The sequence below is a fragment of the Mchenga conophoros genome, linkage group LG3 (genome assembly GCF_057382185.1).
Source record: "Mchenga conophoros isolate Kocher_MC1m ecotype Shallow Benthic linkage group LG3, M_conophoros_male_GT1.1, whole genome shotgun sequence".
NCBI lineage: Eukaryota > Metazoa > Chordata > Actinopteri > Cichliformes > Cichlidae > Mchenga > Mchenga conophoros.
This window is the reverse complement of record NC_140528.1, coordinates 60,249,543-60,274,526: the sequence shown is the minus strand read 5'-3', so window position 1 is coordinate 60,274,526 and position 24,984 is coordinate 60,249,543. Positions and strand designations below refer to the sequence as shown.

General features: G+C 38.2%; 1 protein-coding gene across 2 annotated transcripts; it reads right to left on the bottom strand.

The window, feature by feature from the left end:
- Positions 1-1,943: 1,943 nt before the first annotated feature.
- Positions 1,944-24,720, bottom strand: casq1b (calsequestrin 1b). Of its 2 annotated transcripts, XM_085265300.1 has the most exons (12): positions 24,330-24,720; positions 8,023-8,055; positions 6,171-6,264; positions 5,734-5,834; positions 5,409-5,520; positions 5,222-5,295; positions 4,887-5,017; positions 4,344-4,389; positions 4,148-4,202; positions 3,730-3,830; positions 3,494-3,568; positions 1,944-2,767 (listed from the first exon to the last, which is right to left on the bottom strand). In XM_085265300.1, the coding sequence occupies exons 1-12, from the start codon at positions 24,564-24,566 to the stop codon at positions 2,432-2,434; spliced, it is 1,395 nt and encodes a 464-aa protein (XP_085121426.1). In that variant the 5' UTR covers positions 24,567-24,720; the 3' UTR covers positions 1,944-2,431. The 2 variants fall into 2 exon arrangements, with proteins under 2 accessions (XP_085121426.1, XP_085121420.1); XM_085265294.1 differs by lacking the exon at positions 8,023-8,055.
- Between the last annotated feature and the right edge of the window lie 264 nt (positions 24,721-24,984).

Below are 24,984 nucleotides of genomic sequence, written 5' to 3'. Positions count from 1 at the left end.
TAAAGTGAGATTTGTCAAATGGGAGCAGTTGGGAATATGACATGTATAGAAATAAAATAACGTAATAATTTGAATTGTGAACTGCTGTAGATATTTGGACAGGCTGTGATCAGCCTGATCCTTCTGATTTTGACTGTGGATCAACCAAATTGGGGTCTGATCCTGGTCGTGTGAGGAACATTAGCTGCTGTAAAAAAGCTGTCAAATCAAACATGCATAGCTACCCGCTGTGGTCACCTCTGTATGAATACATGAGCTGTCATAACTGCTTCAAATCCCGTAGCCAAGTCAGTATACATAAACTTCATATTGCTTACTGCTAACCTTTGCTTAACCTCGTAGTAACCATTTATTTATTCACCATTCATCGTAGCCTATTACTTGGAATTTGATCAAAATGCTGTAAACTATCTACTTTAGCCAGTACTTGAAACATTTAAAATATCCCGTATATCACAAATTTAATTTGATGTACATTTGTTGTATAGATTTAAAAAAATCTAACAAGAATTAGAACATAACATTTCAGCTTTAAATTTCCAGTTCATCAAAGACAACTTACCAGCAGCCTTTACCTCTTAATATCTTCTTTCATCTTGCCCTTCTGTCCTCTCATTCGACTTTTCTCTAAGAGTGAAGTTGTAACACTCACATTAAGATCTTACTGTAACTGTGTCCACACAATGAATCTAGTAGCTTCACTGGCTGTGGTACCCTGACATTCCCTAACTGTTGTTTTGGCAACAATACGAGGAGCTGAAGGAGTTCTCAGAATCTGCACTACCAGGTACCTTTGTCCTTTTATCAGCAAGACCTGGAATCTACATTCCAGTTATTAGAGCCATTTCAGAGAATTCCACAAGTTATACGGTGCACTTACTACAAAGCATTTCTACTGTCTCCATTATTACTATATAGTAATATAGTAGTTGTATGCTACATGAAGAATTAATTTAACCTCTGCTTTTTGCAGCAGGCCTACATAATGAAAAAACCCAAGCCTACTGTTTATTTTTTCCAATGTTTCTGAATTTCTTTAAGTTGTCCAACTGCACTAACACACACAGCTACAATTACCCAGAACTAGATAGAATGGAATAGAATAGCCCTTTATTGTCATTGTACATGTAAAATGAAATTGAGGGTGCACCACACCAACTGTGTAGGAATAAAATATAAATAGTAAGATCCTACAGTGTTTACTGTACCGCACCGTCTTCTGAGTCTCTTCCAAAAACATCTTGTCAACCCTTTTCTAGCTATGACAAGTTGCTTTCTCTCACTTTTGATTTTCCTTAGTAATTTATGTCACGCTATTTCACTTTGCATTTGTGTCTGGCAGCAGCTGTTGCACCAGCTCAAAATACCAGTGATTAGAAACAGTACCGACCTTTGTACCTGTTGTGAGTCAGTTACTAACACCAGCTTGTAATTCAACAAACGCTCTCTTCACCATGTCAGTAAATAAAAAAAGTTATTTCTTTTTGTTTTGATTTGATTTTCTTTGAGAAAGTGTTAACATTCCTATTTAGGTTGGAACACCTTGAATATTTAGGATACTGGTTAGTCTGAGAGAAAGATGGTGTTTTTATAGTTATACATCACAATGACATCATGTTCAGATTCCACTAAATAAAAGCAATTTTTTTTTTCCATTTATCAGTGCCATCATTGATTTCTATATCTATTTACCACTAGTTTGTTATTTTGAAACATTATACATGCTGTTTATAAATCTAAAGCAAAGAGTGTCCTGTTATTTTGTCTTAGATGTAACTGAATAAATTTAACTAAAGTATTAACAAGCAAACCTAAAACAAACCCCATTATATTTCTTGCAGACCAAACACGGAGTTTTGTATTCAGCATTGCAACAAGCATTTAAATATGAAAGATTAAACAAATTCTTCTGCTAATTCTAACTGCTCAAACTTAGTTTACATAAACTTCACAAGACGGCAACAATCTTAAGACTGTCGAGTATCTTTACCTTTATTTTCTTTAAAAACTTTACAAGAAAGTGTTTCTTGTCCTCAAGTAGAAAACATGTCATTAGAAACAGGCTTACAGTATACTAGAGAAAATGAGAAATGGGTGAACCACAGTCTATTACATTACATTACAACATTAAGTTGTCTCTATACTCACATTCACTGTGAACATTTTGAGTCATTAGTTTTATGCAGTCAAAGGGCATACAGTAAATACTGTAACATTTTAATCTGCAACCTGTTCATCAGCAAAGACAGTAATTTCTGAAAATCTCCTTTTCTAACTGACATTATAAAGTTCCCCGTAAGGTCATAACATTTGTCCCCAGTAGGAAACCTGTGGGTGTGTTCCCCACATGATGATAGAAAAAACTGGCACTACATTTGTGTTCTGTCACTAGAGGCTTAATCATAGTGAAGTTAAACATAGTAGAAAACATTTATTCGTCATCGTCGTCATCATCGTCGTCGTCATCATCATCGTCGTCGTCGTCGTCATCATCGTCATCATCGTCGTCGTCATCATCGTCGTCGTCATCATCGTCATCGTCGTCGTCATCATCATCGTCGTCGTCGTCGTCGTCATCATCGTCGTCATCATCGTCATCGTCGTCGTCGTCATCATCATCGTCATCATCATCTTCATCATCTTCATCATCGTCATCGTCGTCATCTGGATCAATCTTTCCAGACAGAACATCCTCGATCCACTTTTCGAGCTCATCAGCTGTTGGCATGTCTTCATCGTCATCCATTTCCATCCAAACGCTGTCAGCCTGCCGGTGACAGACATTTATACATTCAAAAGAAAAATTCACATTTATGCACATGGGCCCTGCATGGCGACTCATTTCCTTTAGGACAATATAACAGTTGTGTGTTAATGGCATGTGCTCGCCACACACATTAGACAATAAAGGAAACACAAAGTCTTCCCTTTCTTTCATATAGATTGCCTTCAGGGTTCATTTGACTACTTGTTAACAGTTGCTGGATGGGCAAGTTTCCCTCTCCTTTAACTTGTTACTTGATCTCCTCTACTACCCTCAACGCTATTTGGTCATTAACGAGTGCCAGGAGGTGAATCAAAATGGCAAATTTAGAAACCATGAAACTAAACAAAGAGCTTACTATTAAGCTCCATTAAGAATCTGATTCAGCGAAGGCCTCATCAGGACTGTTGTATATGTGTCACATTTGATACATTTTTGTTAGACAATAACAATTATAGTTACTTTAAGAAAAGTTACTGTCAAAGTGCTTTAATCTTTCAGAGTCTGTTTGGCAATGACACCAACAAATAGACCATGGTGACGAGCAAATACTGTTAAACAATTAAAAATGAGCCTGGATGGATGGATGGATGGATGGATGATTAGTTACACATGAATTTTAGGGTTTTTCCCTCTTTTGATTATCAAAGCATGAGGTAATGACCATTTGAGTATCTCATGCTGTACAGATAGCCTGTTTTTTTATGGGTTAGCTGAAAGTTTTCTTACATCCTCAACATCAACTACACCAATCTGAGGAGAAGAGAGGTCAATGCGGAAGGTTTTCTCCCAGTATGGAACCAGCTGAAAGGAGAAACAGAAAAAAGGAAAAGAAAAGAAAGCATTAAATGGAGACTCTTTTTTTTAAATCATTAGGGTAATTTTTATCCTGTAAGTAGACTACATCATGAACACAAATAATTTCCAATGTAGTAGATATGCACTTTAACTGAGAAAATTCATACCAGAGGGAAGTTATCAGGATCAATCCAGATGATGCTGAGGTTAGGGTTATCAGTGTTATCACGTGCCACTTCCTTGAGAATCTCCAGGAATTCAAAGCCATCTAGAGATAAAGAAAGGTCAGCTATTGTACCAGTGATACTGGAGTATGGGGTTCATATATGAATTTCGCACTGATTTAATTCATGAGCCATTTCCTCCCATCCACCCTGTGCTGGTGTGGATGGGAGGTGCTCTGGTGTCTGAACAGAGCTCTGCCAGCTGCAGCCACTAACCCAAGCCCTCATCCCAGGTTTCCACCTCTTAGCCAAAGCCCTAGCCTCTTCTTTCTTATCACTGGCTCATCTCTTTTACAGCCTCTGCCTCAGTGTGTCCACATCGGTTCACCTGTTTAGTTCTAACACTAAGGCAGAAAATCACCTGCATCATCCTCCTCAGCAAAGGCAACAATGTGTTCTCCGTCAATGTCATCCTCCTGCAAGTGCAAAAGAGGTTCATGAAAGCATTTTGAATATGTATGCTCTAAAATAACAACACAAGTAACTCTGAATATGATATGTTGAATGTTTTGGAGGTTTGTTTGTTTTTTATTACAAAGCAATCTCAGATCTCTTACCCAGATCTCATACATGCTGTAAGGCTCAAGTTTCCTCAGAGTGGGCCTGAAACATAAAACAATCTTAAAGTTTATAAACACAAAACAGTTTTTTTTAGTATAACATAAAAATGACGAGAGTATTTTGTCATATATCACTTATATGAATAAGATGATGCTATATTGAAACATGACCACCACCATTGTTGTAATTAAGTTAAAAACTGTAATTGTTTGACATTTAAAATGTTTATGTTTATGGTTAACAATGGACTTTTGCAAAAGATCATGCATATTCTAGCATAACAATTGCTTTAAAAGTTACTATCAACAACGGTACAGTGCAGGAGAGTAATAGGAGCGACCACTAGATGGAACTGCTAGATTAGTGTTCAGCATGAGGACAAAACTACATTATACTACATATAAAACCACACACACATATGGACTTTACTGCTATAATAATATGTCTTGGTCCTCTCTGAGAAACCCAATCTAAAATGTTGGAAACACACAAACAGCCACATATACAGTATCCTTAAGGTCTTTATGTCAGTATCCCACCTATCATGCTGCTCAATGAATTCAACAATCTCAGACTCGATGTAGGGCTTTCCTGGAATAGGCATAGGTTCATCCATAAATGGCTCATAGAAATCAACCTCATTGATCTTCAGTTTCAGCTTCTTGGCAATCTGAAAGAAAAGAAAAAAACAATGAACTAAGGTAGAAATAAAGTAGCACAGCAGTGATTTTTAAATGTTTTAGGCACTTGATACAAAGTAAATGCATACTATAAAATATACGGTACCAAGCTCAATTATATAACCTTAAAATTTGAAATTAAAATTGCTAAAATGTCCCAACATAATAGAAATACTCAATCAGGCAGTTTAAACCTTGGGGTCAAATGTGGCATAGAATTTGACGAAAGGGTGGAACTCCTCAGCAGCATCGTTATACTCAGTGAAATCTGCATGGTAAAAACAAAAAGGAAAAAAAATTTCCACATTGAAAAAAAAAAGCAGTATTAATTGCTTAGGGTCTTTTTGAGACTCAGCCTTTCAGTCTTAATTTTTAACATACGAGAAGATCTTTCACTCTTGAAGTAGCCGACAAGCCTGATGACCTCATCCATGTTGTAGAAACCCTTAAGCTCACGGTCGTTGCCGATGATCTCCACGGGGTCTTCAATCACCTGACAAAACAACAATGAAATGATGGAACTGTAAGTTCAGTTTATTAGCATCTTAAAGTTGGATAGAAATTAATAATAATTAAATTAATTTAGCAATCCTTTTAAAAGATAATACAACTGAAACATGCATGTACAGCAGATGTATCGTAAGAGATCTGAAGTTAACAACGGTTGAATTTAAACATCCTTAATGAATGACAAGAATTTGCTTACATCATAAAGAAACTCAACCAGGGTGTCGGCGGCTAGCTCTCCATCATACTCAATAATCTCGTTATCGGCAAAGATGTAGATACTCTCCACTTCATCAAGACCTGGTGCAAGAAAAGTGTTTCATTATAATAATATTTCATTTCATAGATTTTTAAATCACATTTATTTTTGCTCTGGTGCAGCAATACTGTCAGTTATTCAATAGTGCAATACTGTGTACCATGTTTTAGGTGTTATTACGTGCTGTAACATAACTAAAACATTTCATTAACAAAAAAAAAGAATCAACTGAATCAATTTGATGAGAGCCTTTTTTTCTGTACATAAAGTGACAGCATAAAGAAAGGCTGTGAGAAAAGTGGGAAACAGTGGGATTTCATAGATTTGCATTGATCCAAAGACCCTTAATTTTCCAGCAATGTTTCTGTCATGCTCACCAAGCTTTTTAGCAACAGCAGCATCCTTCTTTTCATCCACCAAGCCAAACCCAATGTCCTCATCATCAAAATCATCCAGAACTTGGGCTGCAAGCTATATAAAGGGATAAAGACAAAAAGAAATGAGTTGAGCATGTGGATGGAAAAAAAGCAAATAAAGTGAATGTTGTGTGAATCTACTGCCATACCTAAGCTGATTATGCCCCAGTCTGATATTTGTGATTCATTGCTCTGACAATGGTGGGCATTTTTTAATCCCTGAACACCATTGAAAACAGATTTTTGATTTCATTTACACAAGTAAACCCTTGGCATTTCATCTCATTTTCAAGGCTTAAAGGCCAAAGCTTTGGATTGCTGCCTTGCACTTTCTCAATCTCAGTGAAACCAAAGCCAACAATTGACAGCCATCATAGCTGGCAAGAGAAGAGGAACGACAGCAAGCTTTCCAGAAGAACAAGAGAGGCAGAACTTGGGCCAACTACGTCAAGGATAAGAGACGTCGCAACAGGTGTGATGGAAATAAGAGCAGCTCATATTTACTGAACATATACATGCACATACATATTTAAACAAACTGTAAACATACATCTTATTCTTTCTCTTCACACAAGTTCAGAAACCATTTCAAACATATACACTTTTCCATTTGTACTCACTTCTTATTTTTTATTACATACATTACATTACATACATAACATGACGATCGACCATTTAAATATAAGGTTGCACTATGAAGTGAGTCAAAAGCATAATACAGCAGCCTGCAAAGCATCATTGCAAAATGGGTAGCATTCATAAGTGACAAAATTCTCCAAAGCACCAGCAGTAAGAGCCGTAAACTGTGGAAAGCATCTCCTGCTTCACTTTAGAGACAATCTTTAGTGCCATCCATTCTTTTGGTTTCCCAAGTTCAGACTGAGTAGCTTATGTCTGAGTTGTCTTTTTTTTTTCAAGGCTAATTTCTCCCAAATCAGTAAAAACAAAAACACTTATGCACTCTTTCTTAGTCTATGGATACTAAGAGTTTTCAAAGTAGCTTCCACAAGTGGGATTATCCCAGAACAAAACCTCCATAGCACCGCATCATGTTTTTGCCACTTTATTTTACACAATTTATACTGAGAGGATATTGTTATAAATATTGAAGAAAAGCAGCATGGTTAGCTTTAGCTATATTAGCTTTAGCAGTTTTCCAGGCATTAATCTAGGCTAAACTAGCCACCTGCTAGCAAAACATGATAGAATTGGTACTGGGCTTTATCTGTTTGAAAGTAATTATCATCTCAAAATGCTTTTTTTTCTTTAAGAAATAAATGTATTTGACATATTCTCCACCAATGAACAATTGAAACAATTTGTGTTAAATAAAACCTCACCTGCACGCTTCACTGCACCTGCATGCTGTTTTCTAACTATTTTGAGGTACAGCTCATTAGTTTTAATTTTAATGTGTCTTCACAAAAAAAATACTATAAAGAGTTGTATGAAAAATTAAACAACATTATTTTTTTAATGATTTGGGTGAAGTAGTCCCTTGTTGCCGATGGTTGCATTGCTGTATAGATAAATAGGCAGGAGGATGGATGGACATGTTAGAGTTTAATGAACAGATCAAGCTTTTAAATGAGTATACACTTACTTTTCAGAAACGTGAAGTTAAACTTGCACAGCCCAAGCTGCTGCTGCTGCTGCTGGACTTTTTTTGGTCTGTGGTGCATGTTGTAACGTCACATGATCAGTCAACGAGTAGAAGAATTGGAACAATCAGCAGATACTTCAGCAGCAGAGAAATCCTTATTTCACAGCCCAGCTTTGAAACACTTGACACAAGAGGCAGACCTTAACATACCTGATAGATAAATGTTGCTTGACTTGTGATCAACTGCAAGAAGAAGTAATGCTTTAGGGGAATGCACAGTGTCTTGATTTACAGCAAATTGGAAAGGCCCTCACTGCACACAGAAGGCTTACACTGAGCTTATTCAAAGGACTATCATGACCTAAGGACTTCATGCACAAATGTGCTCCAAGTACTGAAATACTGACCCTGCAAATTAAAAAAAAAATAACTAAGTGGAACTACTACATTCAATTATTGAATGGTTTATTTTATTCCATTCCAAGTGGCAACCTCTGGAGTTGAAAAAGTCCAAAAGTGCACAAAACTAGTTCCTCGAGGTAACTACACACTCTACTTTCCATTCCAGATACACCTACATATTACGCCTACATGGAAATATATGCCATGACAGTGCATGCTACAATGTTAATGCCAGAAGAGGTTTGCAACTCTGCAGTTATATGAATCAGCAGAGTCTTGGTATATAGATACTATGCACTTCAGCACTCAGTGACCCTGCTTTGTAACTTCCTTACAGCTTCCACTCTTACCACTCTTTACCATCTGGCAGACGTTACAGGAGTCTGTCTGCTCGGACTACAAAACTTAAAAACCGTTTTTACCACCAGGCCATACGACACCTCAACCACAACACTTAAACACACACAACACAGTACACAGGACGCACTCAGAAGCTACCTTGCAGCTTCACAAGTACTCTGTTTAATCTGCACTGGTCACTCCACTTTATTGTTATTAATATTTATATTTAAAAAGTGCAATACTATAATTTTCTGCTGCTTATTCCTGTGCAATATCCCATCTGCCCTCCCGTCATATTTCTTTTCAAGATTTTCTTATTTAATCACTAGTGTACATATATTTATATTTATAGACACATATATATTTAGTTATCTTTTCTCTTTTACCACGTCTCTCTAATATTTTGCTCTTTACTATTTTCCTATTTTATTTTATTTTATTATATTTTATTATATTTTCATCTACTGTACCATGCTGCTGAGTGACTGCTGCTCGTCAAACACATTTCATTGCAATGTTGACCCTGTGCTAACTTGCATATGAAAAAAATAAAACTGAAAACTGAAAATCTGAAAATCTTGAATAAAACAGCTTACAGTTGATTGTGGAATATCTAAGAGGAAAGACATTTTAAGAACTGATTTTTTGTGAATCCTACATTTAAATTCAATTACTTCTGGTTCCAAAAATGCCAACATGCCAAACGTGTGGCTTAAAAATAGTAAGTCACAAATTAGTGGTGGCATCTGATGTTTTTTTATTTGAGAAATTTCTGTTTGAGGATAATACAATATTACATTTTACTTTTTTTATTCAAATATAGAGTTTTATAAGGCAATTCGAATTAAAGTAGCTTTAATAAACAACAGTATCAGAAGCCATTTATCACAAGAGGCCCTGAAGTATAATAGATTATATTCTGGGTGCTTGCTGTGGGGAGAGAAGGCAGGTAGAGATGATAAATCGAAGAAGCTGATGAATAGAGGATGATGCACAAAAAGTAAAGATTTACTTCAATCATCCAATCCAATCAAGCTGACCAGCTTTGTCTTCAGGGTCTCATTTCTTTTCTAGTGTCAAGATCACACCTTTTCCATCTTGAGATATATATGTATTTTTTATATATCTCACCTCACTTCACCCCTACTTATCTGTTCCCTTGCTATCATCCAACCCATGCTGAAATCTGAGTGCGCGAAGCCAAGTTAGAGGTCAGCAGCGTAATTACTTGGCTCCATCTGCTAATGCCCAGTCACAGTCAGCTTGTCACGTGATCCCGATGAGGAAGAGCACCAAGGTGAGCTGTCAAAAACATGCTCTGGCTCCCTGCTGCACTTGGCTGTGGCATCAAATGCTGAGAAATGATTGAGAGCATAGACTGTACAGTGCAATAGGGGATCACATTTCGTCCAATATACAACTGTCCACTGCCTACTAGGCTAACCTGCTAGCATCATCAGTGTGAGTGGAAGATGTTTGTACTACTGAGAAACCCTTGTAAAATTGCATCAGTTGTACATAATGCAAAACTCAACTGCACAAATTTAGCGTCAAAGCTTATATATGCATTCATGAAATTATTTCCTATTTCACAAGAAATTTGTAAATACTCATTTGTGCCAAAAGCAGCCAATGGTGGTTTGGGCATCTGGCTAGGATCCCATTGGAGGGTTTCCAGAAATGCCCAGGTGGAAGCAGACCCTGGAGCAGACGGAGAACTCGCCAGAGAAATAGATATCTCATCTGACCTCAGCATCCCCCACAAGAAGGAACTGGAAAATTTTGCTGACATCTCAATCAATCAATCAATCAAGGCTTTATTCGCCACGTGCAGGTTGCCCTGCAGTGAAATAGGACCCCAGCCCCCCCCCCCCCCCCAGCCCCCTCCCCCCCCCCCAACCTTACACACACAACACAGACATCACATGGGGATACAGGTCGGAGATCGGTAGCGTTACAGAAAAAAAACACAGAAATATACACTACAATGGGAAAGTACAAGAGGAAAAAGAGAGACCTCTACTCATGCTGGGCTCCTGGGAGGACAGCATGAGAACAGGAAACAAAAAAAAAAAACTCCTCTGCACAAAAAAAGCACATAAATGTCCGCAGCACAACATTATGGAACACGTGACAAGCCACAGGGTCGGGTGGGGGGTGAGGAGTAATCCGAAGCAAACACAGCAGCCATCCTGCCCAGCGCTACCATTCCAGCGCGGGCTTAGACCCGCCGTGTTCCCAAGAGGGAACAAGTATTGAAGGCGTTTGGAAAGGGAGGGGGGATGAGTGTGTGCATATCAGTGTATATGTATGTGTGTGCTTGTCCAGACACTTCAGATATATCGCTAAAACAATTCAAGACACAAATTAGAAGAATATAATTATATTAATATGAATGCCTTCCATCAATACACCAACACTATATGCACAGCATCTATCGAGACAGACATCCATTCTTTCAGTTATTTCCATTTTTACTTATTTTTCTAAGTTTCGCTATAATAAGTTTCAATGGAGGATCTTCAAAATGATAGTGGTAAAATTATATTAAAAATAAGCCACCCACTAAATCAGAATCACACATCTTCACCTACTAATAGCTAGGTGGAGTTATGTCCTCTATTATCTGATAAAAAAGTGTGTTGAATTGATTTATTATAGTTTTGAGAGGTGGATGCAAAACAGTTTAGTGTCAGATCTATATTCTTTCACCTTGTTTAAACAAAGTATTTAGCAAGCGTCAGACATGTTATATGAAAACTGAGTCTTTCTTGAGATCTTTTATAATGTCCACCTTTATATTTCAAGAGAAAAACAAGGTGTTGTTTGTCATGCTGAAAGTTCACCATGCATAACTGACTGACTTCAGTAAAAAAGCTTTGAACTTAAGTTTCAGTGCAACAATGCCAGCACGTACTGTGGGTTTGTTCTGGGTATGTAAACAATATGTTATGTCATGGTTCTGGGTCATTTTGACACAGCATTTTGAGCTTCATATGTTTTGATGTGAGTCTGTGTTATGGGTTATGTTCGGATTCTTTAGTTGTGCTGTGCTGATTATTATTATCCTATGTTTTGTTTCTGTTTTGTGTTTTCAGCCCTTCCTCTGTTCTGTGCCTACCCTGGTCCCACGACTCTGTGTTCCCTCTGTTGTCATGTCTGTGATGTCAGAGTGTCTGCTCGTGAGTCTGTGTCTGTAAGTTCAGTCAGTGTACTTCCTGTTTTACTTTGGTAGTCTTCAGTCTGTGTGCGTCAGGTTCTGTTTTGGTGTACTCCGTCTCGTTGTTGTGTCAGCCGTGTCTCCCAAGTGTTTGCTCTTTGCCCTGTTCCCCTTCTGTATTTAGTGTCTGCGTCTGCTCCTGCTTGTCGTCGCGTTGTAACCTCAAACTCGCCTGTGTGTTCCGTTTCAAGTTCAGTTCCTAGTATCACCAATTAAAGTTGTCTGTTCTGAGTTGTTTGAGTCTTTAGGTTTACTTTTGCCTCTGTGAGTCCTGCACTTGGGCCCTTCATCCTGCCTGTCTGCACACAGCCATGACATGTTATCAGTAACACATTCGACATCATATACCCAGCATTCTTCTTCAGCCATAACTCAACCATAAATGTCATTCCCTCCTCCAGTGAAAGTTCATGAAAAGAGCCGACCTAGTTGCTGTTTCCCTCTCTGTCGTTGGTTTAGCTATGACTGAGACATTTTTGCTTTGCACCAGTGCATTTCTGGTCTATTCCTTGAGTGAACACATGAGCACTTGATGAATCATATGTGTGTGTGTGTGTGTGTGTGTGTGTGTGTGTGTGTGTGTGTGTGTGTGTGTGTGTGTGTGTGTGTGTGTGTGTGTTTGACATTATGATGTAAGTCACTCAGTGAAAACCTAAAGGACACAAACCCAATCTCAGCCTGTAGCAGATTTGCTGTTAGCTTTGTCACTACTCCTTTAAAAAAACATCAATGTTTGTTCCTTAAGGTTGATGTTTTAGTGAATACATTGTTACAGGGTTTTGTTTTCCTCTCTGTTATATATGCTGAAGATACATAATGGCTTTGTCATAACGGATGCTGTTGTATGATAATGACGTTTAAGTAAAATAAATAACATTAATTCTGACAATGCAACAATATCACGATTCTTAAAAAAAAAATAAGAAAATGATGGTAAAATCAACAGGATAGTATACTGCAAATCAGTCTGTAACATGCACAATAAAAAGGCAGAAAACTAATTTTCTCCAGGCTCTGGTCTGCAACTCTAAAATTGCTTAATCTTTCAAATGAAGAAACATTAAAAGCTTGTCACAGCAGGAATATTTCCCATTTTCCTGTAGAATCTGGTGTCCTGGGATCTGTGCAAAATTAGAAGTTCAGCTGGTTTTCCTCCTCTCAGCCAGACAGTGAATTAGTAATGGCTGCCGTAACACATCAGGACGTTCTACACTAGACTGTTACATAACACTGCACCGGGGTGGTCATGAAAGATTCAGACACAACAGCGCATAAAAAACCCACTCTGACTTCCCACTAGCGAGCGTAACTGCACTGTTCACAAGGAGACAGTCTAGGATTTTCCACAGAGATTAGACTTTCAAAGCTACTGTCTTTTCAAATGAATAATTTTAATTAATACAATTTTAAACAATCCTATAGATTTCTTTTTAAGTTTATTCTATTTTTTACTTCAGCTCAGCGTGCTTTCTCAGGAGAGCTGATGAAATGCATGGAAAGCTTTTGGAAACCTCAGAGGCACAGAAACTGATTCCCTGCAGCACACTGTGAGGACAGAAATGTCTGGGACCATCTGTGAATCTCCTGCATTTGTCAGGCCCACTGTGGAGCGTTAGAGAAGAAAAGAGAAAAACTGCACATGTGTTATTTTACTAAAGCCATTTAATAGATAAGAGGTGTGCCAATGCAGCCAAGAGTGTCTGTGCACACACGATTGCCTTCCAGTGAGACACATACTAGGAACCATGATGTGTACTACTGAAAAATATATTTCACCAACTATAGCAAAAATGGTACACCTGCAACCATCTGCATAAATGATGTCTGTTTTCAATTTAACTGGTGCAGCAAAGTATTCATTAGCAAGCATATACATTTTTATTTATTTATTCTTGCACAAGAAAAAAACAGGAAAGTAAAAACTGATGCATTAACAGACCATGCTGATTTACTGCTTGGAGACCTAATTAGAGCTTTTGTTAAAGTTATTGGTACGTGTGTGTTTCCAGCAACTCACAATGTATGCAGTGAAAATGGGCCATGGAATAGCTGCAACAAACTGCTCTGTTACCTTAAAGTATGCAGGAAGTTAGATTTGCCAGCATTTTTTTTTTACAGTGCACCATCTACAATACCAGAAAAGCTGTTGCAGACTGTACACTAATACTTTTTAAAAAATGTCCTCTACTATATATCATGAACTCCTCAGCACAGCGCTTTCAGCTGTTTGGTTGACATTACAATGTTGTTTTAATATTTCTGTTCCAACCCCCATAAACAATATGTACCCAAAACATCTACCCAGGGTACAATCTGGACATGTCGCCAGTCTATCGCAGGGTAAACAGGACAACAGTTCACACTTAAAATTGGTCTATGGCCAATTTTAGACTCTCCTATTAACCTAACCCCATGCATGTCTTTGGACTGTGGGAGGAAGCCTGAGTACCTGGAGAGAACCCATGCAGGCACTGGAAGAACATGCTGTCTGCATAGAAAGACCGTGGCCATTTTAACCCAGGTTAGGGTTTGACTAACCTTCAGTCCTTCAAAGCAGAAGATGTGCCTGATGCTTAACCAAGACATTTTAAAAAGGCTGTATGAAAACATGTGGTGCAAATCACGTTTTCATAACTGATTCACTATCACTTGGTGTTGGCAAGTTGGTGTCTTCCATACGAACTGCAGGTGAACAGCAACAGCAACATTTTTAGCAACCAAAGCAACTGCAAGTGAGATTCAGTGCCTCTTTGTGACCAATTTCCCACTAGTGACTACACAAACCTCCATCAACCACTCACACAGTTAGCAGGGGATTTTTCCCATACAGGCCTCTCTTACTGAATCCTGACAAATTTTACATTACCATAATTTCTGCAAAGACTAAAAAATAAAACACTGTATTGTACTTGAAAAATATCAATATCTAGCTGTAAATATGTTTTCTTCTATTTCTACAGTGTTAAATTTATGGTTGTATCTCCGCAATAAACTGCAAGAAAACAATTTCATACATGTCCTTCTTCAGGTCCATCACATTGTGGAATAGAGATGTAAGCTGGGGTTTCAAAGTCACATAATTCATATTAAATTTTTTCATAGTGCACCTTGATCCCTCCCATTTCCCTAACATCCTTCTGCAATGAATAAATGATATGAAGGCAGGTGCACATGCAAATAAAAGAGGTGTGGGTTAACGAATGTTTAGAGGATGGAAAAGGCAAAAATGTGCGTGTGTGTGTGTGTGTGTGTGTGTGTGTGTGTGTGTGTGTGTGTGTGTGTGTGTTATGTTGAGGGAGAAAGAGAGGATAGCGTGGAAATTTAGAGATGATTGTACACATGGAAAAAACTACTCATACATGAAACACTGCCCATGTCAGCGACTGGCAAGCTGTGTAGCATCACACTTTGTAACATGGATGGATAGATGGATGGAAGCAGTTAATAAAGAATTAAGCATAGAAAAATACATCTGGTTGTGTTATCTCAAAACTGAATGCAATCCCATACTGGTTTTCTTTTATTATGACCAATTTTAAGCTATCTGGTAGAACAAGCAAATACCCAAAAACCCTGCCACACGACAAAAGTCAATAATAGCAGAATTTCATTAGGGAAAACTGAGTTTGTTGGTATGAGACATTGCTCTCCGTTGCACCTGCACTTCATATCCAGGCCCACTGTGGCTGACAGCTGCTTGATGGAGCCCTATAACGATGATAAACCTGTCAAGTGGTTTTACCGAACAATATTGCAGATGTGCAAATGTAATCTGTGGAGGCTGTTTATGAAAATACTCAATGCTATTCATCTGCAGAGAAGGGCATGCTGTCTCTGTGATTATATTCAGGAATATATTTTATGAAATCACATTAACTAGCTCGAATTTTTATACCTCAGAAAGATTAAACAGATAATTTAACGCCTGGTAGAGTTTCAGTGCGATCAACCCGAGACCAGTAGTTTATCATATTTACCTTTCATGACAAAAAACACATTATCCAGGTATCATATTGTACCATGGATCCTCGGGCCATATGCATTACTGACCACAGAGCTGCATAGTCACGCCTGGGATTATTGAGAAGAGTTAGAAAAAAAATAGAAAAACAGACATTGCATAAAAGCTTCATGGTATATTACCACACAAGGCTGCAAAAACATCATTTTAACTCTTTCACCCCAACCAAATAAGGAGGTACACTCTTCTATTATTATAAACAACAGGTGGGTTTTGACATGGAACAAACTGGAGCAGCCAGAATGCCAGTCTCGCTGGCAAACAAACATCTTTATCTATCAACACAGATGAGATGATGCCGCAGAATAACACCAAGGACAGTTCACGTATGCATAACTCCTGTCGTATCCAATGATATCACATCTCACAAATTTGTTCTTAATTTAGTATGTCTTTCACACTTTAAATTTTGGGACCAGGAAAGAAGATAAGACAGGATTAGGTCTCTCACAACTCAAAAGCTGTGTTATTCTATGTTACATTTTGACAGGTGTGTTACTCGTCACTCTCATTTGTCCCTATAATTTTGCCTTGCATTTGGAGGAATGACTCAGAGGCTGTCAGATTATCTTCAAGACTTGTGTGCATAGCAATTTATTGAAGAGGATGGACAGACACACGGGACTAACAGTCCTGTGAAAAAACAATAGCCCTTTTCCAGTAGTACCTTCTTGGTTGGCTTGGTACCAGGTACTTTTTTAGTACCTATTGGCCTCGAGTTCCTAGCAATCTGAGGCAATCCAAAAATGTGACGCCAACTCATCAAATGACTGCTTGCCACTGATTGGCCAGTTAATGATGAGTCATTAAAGCGACTCATTTGAGAAAATTAAGGAAAACAAAGGAAATGGCTGCACAAAAACCCTGTGGTCCTCAAGTCTGACAAAAAGCCACAGACCAAGCAGCAGGTAAATCACCTCAACATCCTCCATTGCTGTGTTTTGTCACATGCAAAAGACCTTTCAGCTTGCAGTCAAGGTACTAAAAGGGCTATAAGTACACCCCATGATTCAGTAGAATGTAGAATTACTTTTATCAGCAATAACTTGGTGTAAGCAATTTTTCTATGACTTTGTCAGTCTTTTCCACTGTTGTTGAGGCATTTTTGGCCACTCGTCTTTAAGATGCTGTTTCAGTTCACTGAGGTTTGTTGCCATTCATTGATGAGGAGCTCTCTAGGAGTGCCACCACAGCATTTCAATCAGGTTAAGGTTCGGTCACTGGTCAATAATATGGTCACTGATTTAGAGGAGTGTATTTAACTGATTTTTTACTGATAATTGTTACGCCTTATTTTGTTTTTTATTCAACAGCTGCAGCAACAGTTGGTTTTTAAAGCTGGCCATTCAGATTATTTGCATTTTTTAAACACATGGCCCTTAATTTTAAACAGTGTAGGCAGCAAAAGCAAACTTCTGTTTCACTGTTGTTGAAATTTATTGCGGATTTCTATTTATATACACAAAGAAATTCACATTATTATAATTACAAGAAATAAAGGTACTGTCTTTTTGACTGACTCATTTCAAAAGCTGACATCCTACACCCTGTATTTGAGGAGAATTTATGGGATTTCTAGTTAATAAGAGACCAGCAGCTTCAATTATAATTTCTCAGTAGTAGCTAAGGTGAAGATGCATTAGTGGTGTACTATTAACCCAACCAACTAAGACCATTCAAGTGTAAGCCTGATTTATATTTGGGGGAAGGCTTCAGCAGTCACTTTGAATAACAGTTACCACAGTGACAGCGTGACCTTTTCCCGGATCTCTCTGAGGATGGAAGAAGATTAGACAGGACAACTCAGAAGCCTCCTTCCTGTACTTCCTGTACAATATTGGACAACGTGCCTTGTGTGCACCTATGTCACTTTTTTTTAGCTATTAATATAACAACTACTTATAACTTAATAATTCTATTCTCCCTGGAGAAACATAGAAGGAAATGAACAGTAAGTCTATTCACTCTTGCCCAGCACTTTATTATTCAGTTAATAAAATATGGTATTATATGTCTTATTTAATGCTGTTGTGAATATTTGTAAAATCCAGGAGGACAGTGCATCGTGTTTGTCAAGACATATAAAGATTGAGGTGATCGCCAAAGTCAGACAGTGTGATGCTGTTTGAATTATGACTGTCTGTTTGCATTTTTGTGGCAAATCTATGTAACAGTTGCTTAAATTCAGTCTGGAAGTTGTATCAAATTGGCTGGGAGAAAGACAGCTCCATATACAACATGACATGCCCACTATGTGGATGGATGTTTATGACATGATTCAATGACCTTGGAAAAATCATGCATTTATTTATTTTAAATTATAATATAAAATATATACAATTTTAGCAGTTCATTTTGTTATACTTTAAATATAACTGAACTACAGGAAAAGGTGATGTGAAATAAACATGTCACAGCTTGTTGGGGGCTGATTTGATGACTTCAGGCAAGAGTGAAACCCCCCTTTTTAAAGTGAGAACAACCAAAGTATGCAAATGATCATCTCAGAAAACATTTATTAAATAAACCCTGAAGCAGATGGGCAGCAGCAGCAGAAGACCACACCTGGTGCCACCCCTGTCAGCTAAGAACAAGAAACTGAGGCTACAATTTGCATGAGCTCACCAAAATTGGACAGCATAAGAAACTTTAAAAATGTTGCCTGGTCTGATCTGTTTTGATTTCTGCTTTAACATTTGCATGGCGTGATCAGAATTTGGTGTAAAAAACAGGAAGGATGGATCCATCCGGGTTTGTATCAATGGCCCAGGCTGCTTGCATCAGTGTAATGGGATGTGGGATACTTCCTTGACACACATTGTACACCTTAGTATTATTTCTGACCATGTCCATCCCTTTGAGACAACAGTGTACTCTCTTCTGATAGCTGCTTACAGCAGGATAAAGTTTGTTATGAACTCTACAGTCACCAGATCTCAGTCTAGTCAAACAGCTTGGAGAACTGGATATTCCTATTACGGATGAGAGCATAATGGGACAACAAATCTACATTAACTATATGATGCAATCATGTCATTATGAACTGAAATCTATGTGTCTAGTTTCCAGCACTTTTTTAAATCTATGCCACGAAGAATAAGACAATTCTGAATGCGAGTGGGTCCAGGCCAGTATTAGTGAGGTTTAACTAATGAAAGTCCCAGCTCCACAAAGATCAAAAGAGAAACTCATAAGTGAGGCAACATCATTAAAAGTTCTTGTGAATGATAACAAAAACAAAAACCCAACATGTATATTTTTTTATCGTGTTTTTAATAAAGAAAATGCTTATTAAGTCAGACCAGATGGCTCAGGAACAAATCCCTTTGTAAAAGGCTTAAGCACAAGAACAGAATATGAAAACAAAACTTTGCAAAATAGTCTCTAAAGCGTTAAAGCTATTCCAGACAAATTCTTTGTAATATGTTACTCACTGATTAAAAACATACCAATTTAAGAAAAATAAATAAATCAAGAATGAAGGAGTAATTTGATGTGGCTCCTGCTGTTTTCACAGTTTACTTTCTACAGTTTACTGGATGGTACAAAGGGGACCATAGCAACATAGTCGGCAAAACAGAGAGCTGTTGTGTTGCTCAAGAGTGTGGCAAGAAAAAGACAATCTGAGCGCAGTGGAGAGACTGGTGAGTATGAGCATTTACAGTACATAGCAACCATAGATCAGAGTTCAGATCTGTAGATGGACGAAGAGAGAAAGCAGAAAAACAAGTTGTGATCAATGTTTGCAAAAATTGCTTATGAATCTAAAGTTTTCATATTACTGATGCAATTATTTTCATGTGTTTAACCAGCGTAACATTGAGTACTTACTCATTTTAATCACTGCTTTTGGCGCTTAGATGTTAATTTTGCTTCCCGTCCGTTAGTCTTTAATCATATCCTAATGACTTCTGCTTTGTAATATTTGTCATAATAATGTCTGTCATAATAATGAGATATATTTATAGCTGTTGGTGCTGCAGGTGGAGGTTGTATTTTAAGACCAGCACATTAGGTCGTTCAAGTCTAACCACTGCCATCTAAATTTGCTTCAAGTCCATTAAACAGATTGTTGCTGTCACTTCGCAGCACTGTTGGACATGTGTGATTAAACGCCCACATATCGCATGGAACTAAATAAATGCATGAGAGATATATTTATACTCGGTTGCCTAGTGAAGCATGAAAACTTCTATCAAATTATCACTTTTTATTCTTCTGTCACCTCTTTATCAACATATCAACAAGGAAAAAATGCACTTCCAGATTCTGCTGACATGCTAATTAACTATAGCAGTAAAGTAGAAGATTCAGCAAGGACAATTCACCATGTGCTACTCATCTATATGTGGGGGTTTTTTTTTGTGTAGTTGATTTTTTTTTGGGGGGGGGGGGGGTTGGGGGGTTGCTCTTTTTATATAAATAATATATAATTTGTTATGTATAATTATTTATTTAAATGACTTAGGTAGGTGAAGCCAAAAATGCCTCGCAAAAATACGATATGGTTTCTTGAAAATAACTGAGTGGTTAAGGAAATTTACCTGTGAGTACAACTAGGAACTGCAACAATAATCAATAAGAAAAATAGTAACAGTAAGAGTAGGTTTTGATTTGGCAGAGTTGGCAGAGTTTTGTGTCAAGTGCCTTCCCCGTTTTTGGCCAGTGTAACTTACTAATTGAAACACTTTAATTTGAGTTTTCATAAACCATAGCTACTACAAGTAAAGGGTGTAATTTGATTACATCGGTTCTTTTTCACAGACTAATGTGACTACAGCTGTGGTCAAAGGTGACATGTTGGGCATGTTTTTGGAGTGACTGAGTAAGTCTTTGCAGCACACTGGAAAGTGCTGAGTTTGCTGGTAACGTATTTCACCAGTGCGGTCATTTTTTACCAGAGTTTGTTTCCAGTGAGTGAATATCTTTTTGACTTGCTCTCTGGATTTGTGATGTGTGTGTATGTGTCTGTGTCAAGCCAGCATGATCTTCATATAATTTCCCACATATATGTACAATTGAGTGAGCTTCTTCACAAACACATGCAGCTAAATGCCATTTACGACATTCAGATAATTCTAGCATGAGTATAGAAATCTGTGAAACCAGCTAAAGTGTGATTGATACCAACTTCTAGTCCTTAAAGTGAAACTTCATGCTTCTCATTTGGTGTTAATGTCTGAATTCTATGAAGTCTATTCGAGCTTCCTGGAAATAACACTTTTTGTTTTCACTTTACAAAGTCTGTGTGAAGCAATGGGCAGGTGGTCAGATGCACAAACATGCACACCGTTTGATCAAGGAGCCAAAGTTTGAGTCTTATCTGAGATTATTTTCAGTTATACTTTTACTTGCTGCTTGCATTCCAGAGTGCACAGGTTATATGTAATACGTCACCACTTGCAAAAACCATCTATAGAAAATTTTCTGAGTGCAGGTCTTTTCAATTGATATAATCTGCTAGCACACCAACTGTGTCTGCAAGACATAACTGCATTTCTATTTCTATTTAAATGAAGGCTATGCATGAAAACCCTAAATTAAACATAACTATAGCTTGACATTTACTGAAATTAAGATAATCAAGTCAATGTTAATAAAAGTTGTAATATATTTATATTTATTTTGTTGCAAAGCAGAAAGAAAGAAAGAAATAAAGAAAAATGATGAATAAATACATCCCATCATACGTGTCATTCCTCGCTTTTAAACAAAATTAGTAAAGATCTGAGCCCCCGAGCTCTCCACTTTAATAATTCACACTTTCAGATTCATAGGTGGTAATGACCAGCTATTTTAAACATCCCCTTTGGAGCAGAAGGGGATGGTTTGTGATTGGTCACGACTGGCGGGAAGTCAGTAAGAGAGTAACAGTCCCGCAGGGACATGCTCCACTAAGCATCTCTTTCTCCAGCCAAGAAGCAGCACTTGGCACCACAGATAGGAAATTGATCAGATCCATTGACTTGGGTGTGTAAATGATGGTTTAACCCTCTCAGGCTCAAATTAAACTTTTTGTTGCTAATGCACAACCAAGTCCTGCAGTGGTACTTCTGAGTAAAAAAAAACTCATAAAATATGTATGTGGGGTAATCAAGTTGTTAGTTTTTAAGTGTTGCAAATCGGCAACGCCTGCCTTTAGAGGGTTAAGACTTCAGCCTGTGTCCAGGGGGGCATGTAGTAAATGAGGGAGATGTAGTTGATGTGAAATATGGCCTTAAACTCCCACAAGGGCTTTAGCCTCTTGCTAAGCATGCAGCTCTGTCCCAGTCTATTTCCAGCGGTGACTTATGCAGTCTAGTGTAAGGTACACTGCGCTTCTGTAAGAAGACACTTCTGCTCTGACAAGCAAAAGGCTGCTATGGTGAATATACTGGCTGACAGCAGGACCCAGGTGCATCAGCTGTGGATTGTCTAATAAAGAGTTGTTCATATTTATTCACCTAATAAAAGTCTTCTGAGCAGACATACTCTCCCTCCTCCTTTGGCTGATTAGCAGTATCTCTGGATAATCTATGAGTAAGTGCCTGCCTCAGAGGTGCTTAAAGGAGAAAGGGCTCATTTACTTCTGCTTTCGCAACATTCTGGCTTTGCCTACATTTGCTGTTGCACTTACATCATATGCCATGCAGATAAATGAGCATGACATCATGTTATACCATAATTGATGTTGTTAGACTAAAAGCAATTTGTAATAGGTTATATTTGTACTGTATACAACATTTTAGGCTTAACATAGCTAGAGGTAACCTGTGTGCAGCATTGAATATGGTTAACCACAATATTTTACCAGAGACATTGTAACACACTGTTGGTTTTAAAGGAACTGCACTGCAGAGGTTTGAGTTGTATCTGTCTGATTCCAACACGTGTATGGAAATGTGGAGTCTCAGACATGAAAATTGCAAAGTTCCAGAGTGTGCTCTGCTGGGACGGATACTTTTTATATTGAACATGTGTCCCTGCATCCATTGTCATTGTTATGTAGATGATACCGAGCTTTATTTATCCATTAATCCAGATTATACAAGTCAACTATACAAGCATGTCTTAAAGACAAAGGCCTGGATGACCTTGTATGAAATTCATACAAAACGTATTGTTCTAAAAAAGAGCTTATTTTAGCTACCCTCTTATTCAATCAGAGGTCAACAAAGCAGTAGATCCACATACGTATTTTACACAATTATGCTAAGATGTTAAGTTCTTCGAAGTCTCAAACCAGGGAGCGGTCATGTGTTAGGTCAATGTGTTAACCACTACCCTATGGGCCACTGTGTAAACACTATGAGATCAAAAGGATTGATATTTTATGATAATAAAGGAATAATATACATTTCTTTCCCATTTCCATCCACATCATGGTCATGTGTGGGCTTGCAACCTGTCACAGAGCTAACGCATAGAGTCAAACTACTACACACCAATAAACCTAAACCAAAGCATGTCTATGGGAGGAAGCCACAGTATCCCAATGCAACCTTCACAGATGCAGGGAGAACACGCAAACTCCGCCAGGTCGGATTCCAATCCAAGACCTTTCAGCCCTGGGGTGACGGTGCACCACTGTCCTGCCTCATTCCCATGTGGGAATTAAGAAATATACAGAACAGGATGAGGCACAATGAAAAAATTATATATTTTGCAGTCATGACTATTCAGTATTCGTGAGACTTTAATGTGTAAATCTCGTTGTTTTTTCACCAGATTTTTTGTCAATGTTCTGCTGTTACTTTTGCAAAACTCATATTTTACGTATTCCTACAATGGTTAGCATGGTTGGTGTAGTTCTATGAAGGCTGCAACATCATTTCACCTGAGTTTAACTTCAATAAGAGTCCAAGTCTCTCCTGAATGATGTAAGCAGGCAGCTACAGGGGTCAATTAATCAAGTTCAACAAATAATGAACAAATAATCATTATCATCAACCATACCTAAAGGTAGCTGGATTAAATGAACAAGCTGCATGACACAATAAAATGTAAATATGCCATAAGTGTCCACATGGACAGGTTATCCTGTAAGGTCTTCAAAGTTTCAGTTATTTCTGTGAGTTTGTGTGAAGATACATCAATTATGCTCAACATTGAAACTGGAATCATTGTATGATTACCTAATTTGGAAAATAATCTGATAACAGGTGACTGAATGCATGTTAATCCATAGTCTAGACTTCCAGATGAGTACTCCCCTGCATCTTTTCCCCCACATTCTCCATTATGGCTGCCTCTCTAAAGCATTCGTCCATGGGCAGCCATACTCGTGAGATGCCACAATTGAATGATCTATTAATTATTCAACTTGGCCTCACTGAATAATCTGTTCTTTTTTGCCTTTCTTCTTAAATGTCAAATGGGTAATACCACTCATCAATAACCCTAAGTGTGAAAGCTGCGACTGCATCCAGGAACCCCCAGTGTGGTGCCAAATTGCCCATCTGAAACCTTTCCCTCACTCCCCTCCTCCCACCATGCCCCTTCACACCCATGCACCACATATTCATTCAGTGTCATTATTTGGCAGACACCCACCTCCAGGGCAATCTCCTCTATCTGCAACTGCTTCATGGCACTGCGATTCCCATCCACATTTTTGTGGTAGTAAAGCACCATTACGTCATACTTCTTCATGATGGACTTGTAGTTCTTGGCACTGAGTTCATGGACCCGGTCTTTGCCATCATACTCAGGGATCTCCAAGCCCTTCTCTCCCCAGCACAGGGTCCCCAAAGAAGCGAAGACCCCTAAAAACACCCAGCACCATTTCATGGTTATTGTCACCTGTTCGTTGTAAGAACTCTTCTTCTCAATGCCTGGTGATAGCGGGGTAGAAGGGCAACTAAAATACTCTTAAAGAAGTTAATGTTGTCCCAAACACAACTTAGTGTCTTCTTCTTGTCCCGCAGGCTAGAGAAGAGCAGGCCTGACATTAATACCCTCCTTTTAAAACAGATTTGCACATGGTTTTGCTGATGTCACTAGCTAAAGAGGGTGGTACCATTTTCTGGGGCAGTAAAGGGGGCACAATACTGATCCTGCCCATCCGCAAGCCATTGGCTGTCTAAAATGTAGGAATGACAGTGGTGGGGTCAGTCAGGGTGGATAGTGCTCAGGAAAATAGCAAAGGGGGGGGCAACATAGGAGGAGCCATGTTTAGGCTGTAGAGCCACCTGTTTGGAGCTAGAGC

Coding starts and splice junctions, on each gene's coding strand:
- casq1b (XM_085265300.1), bottom strand. CDS start 24,566: ATGAAATGGTGCTGGGTGTTTTTAGGGGTCTTCGCTTCTTTGGGGACC. Junction 5,521..5,733: donor TGGTTGAGTTTCTTTATGAT/GTAAGCAAATTC, acceptor TTGTTTTGTCAG/GTGATTGAAGACCCCGTGGA. Junction 3,831..4,147: donor TGCTGAGGAGGATGATGCAG/GTGATTTTCTGC, acceptor CTTTATCTCTAG/ATGGCTTTGAATTCCTGGAG.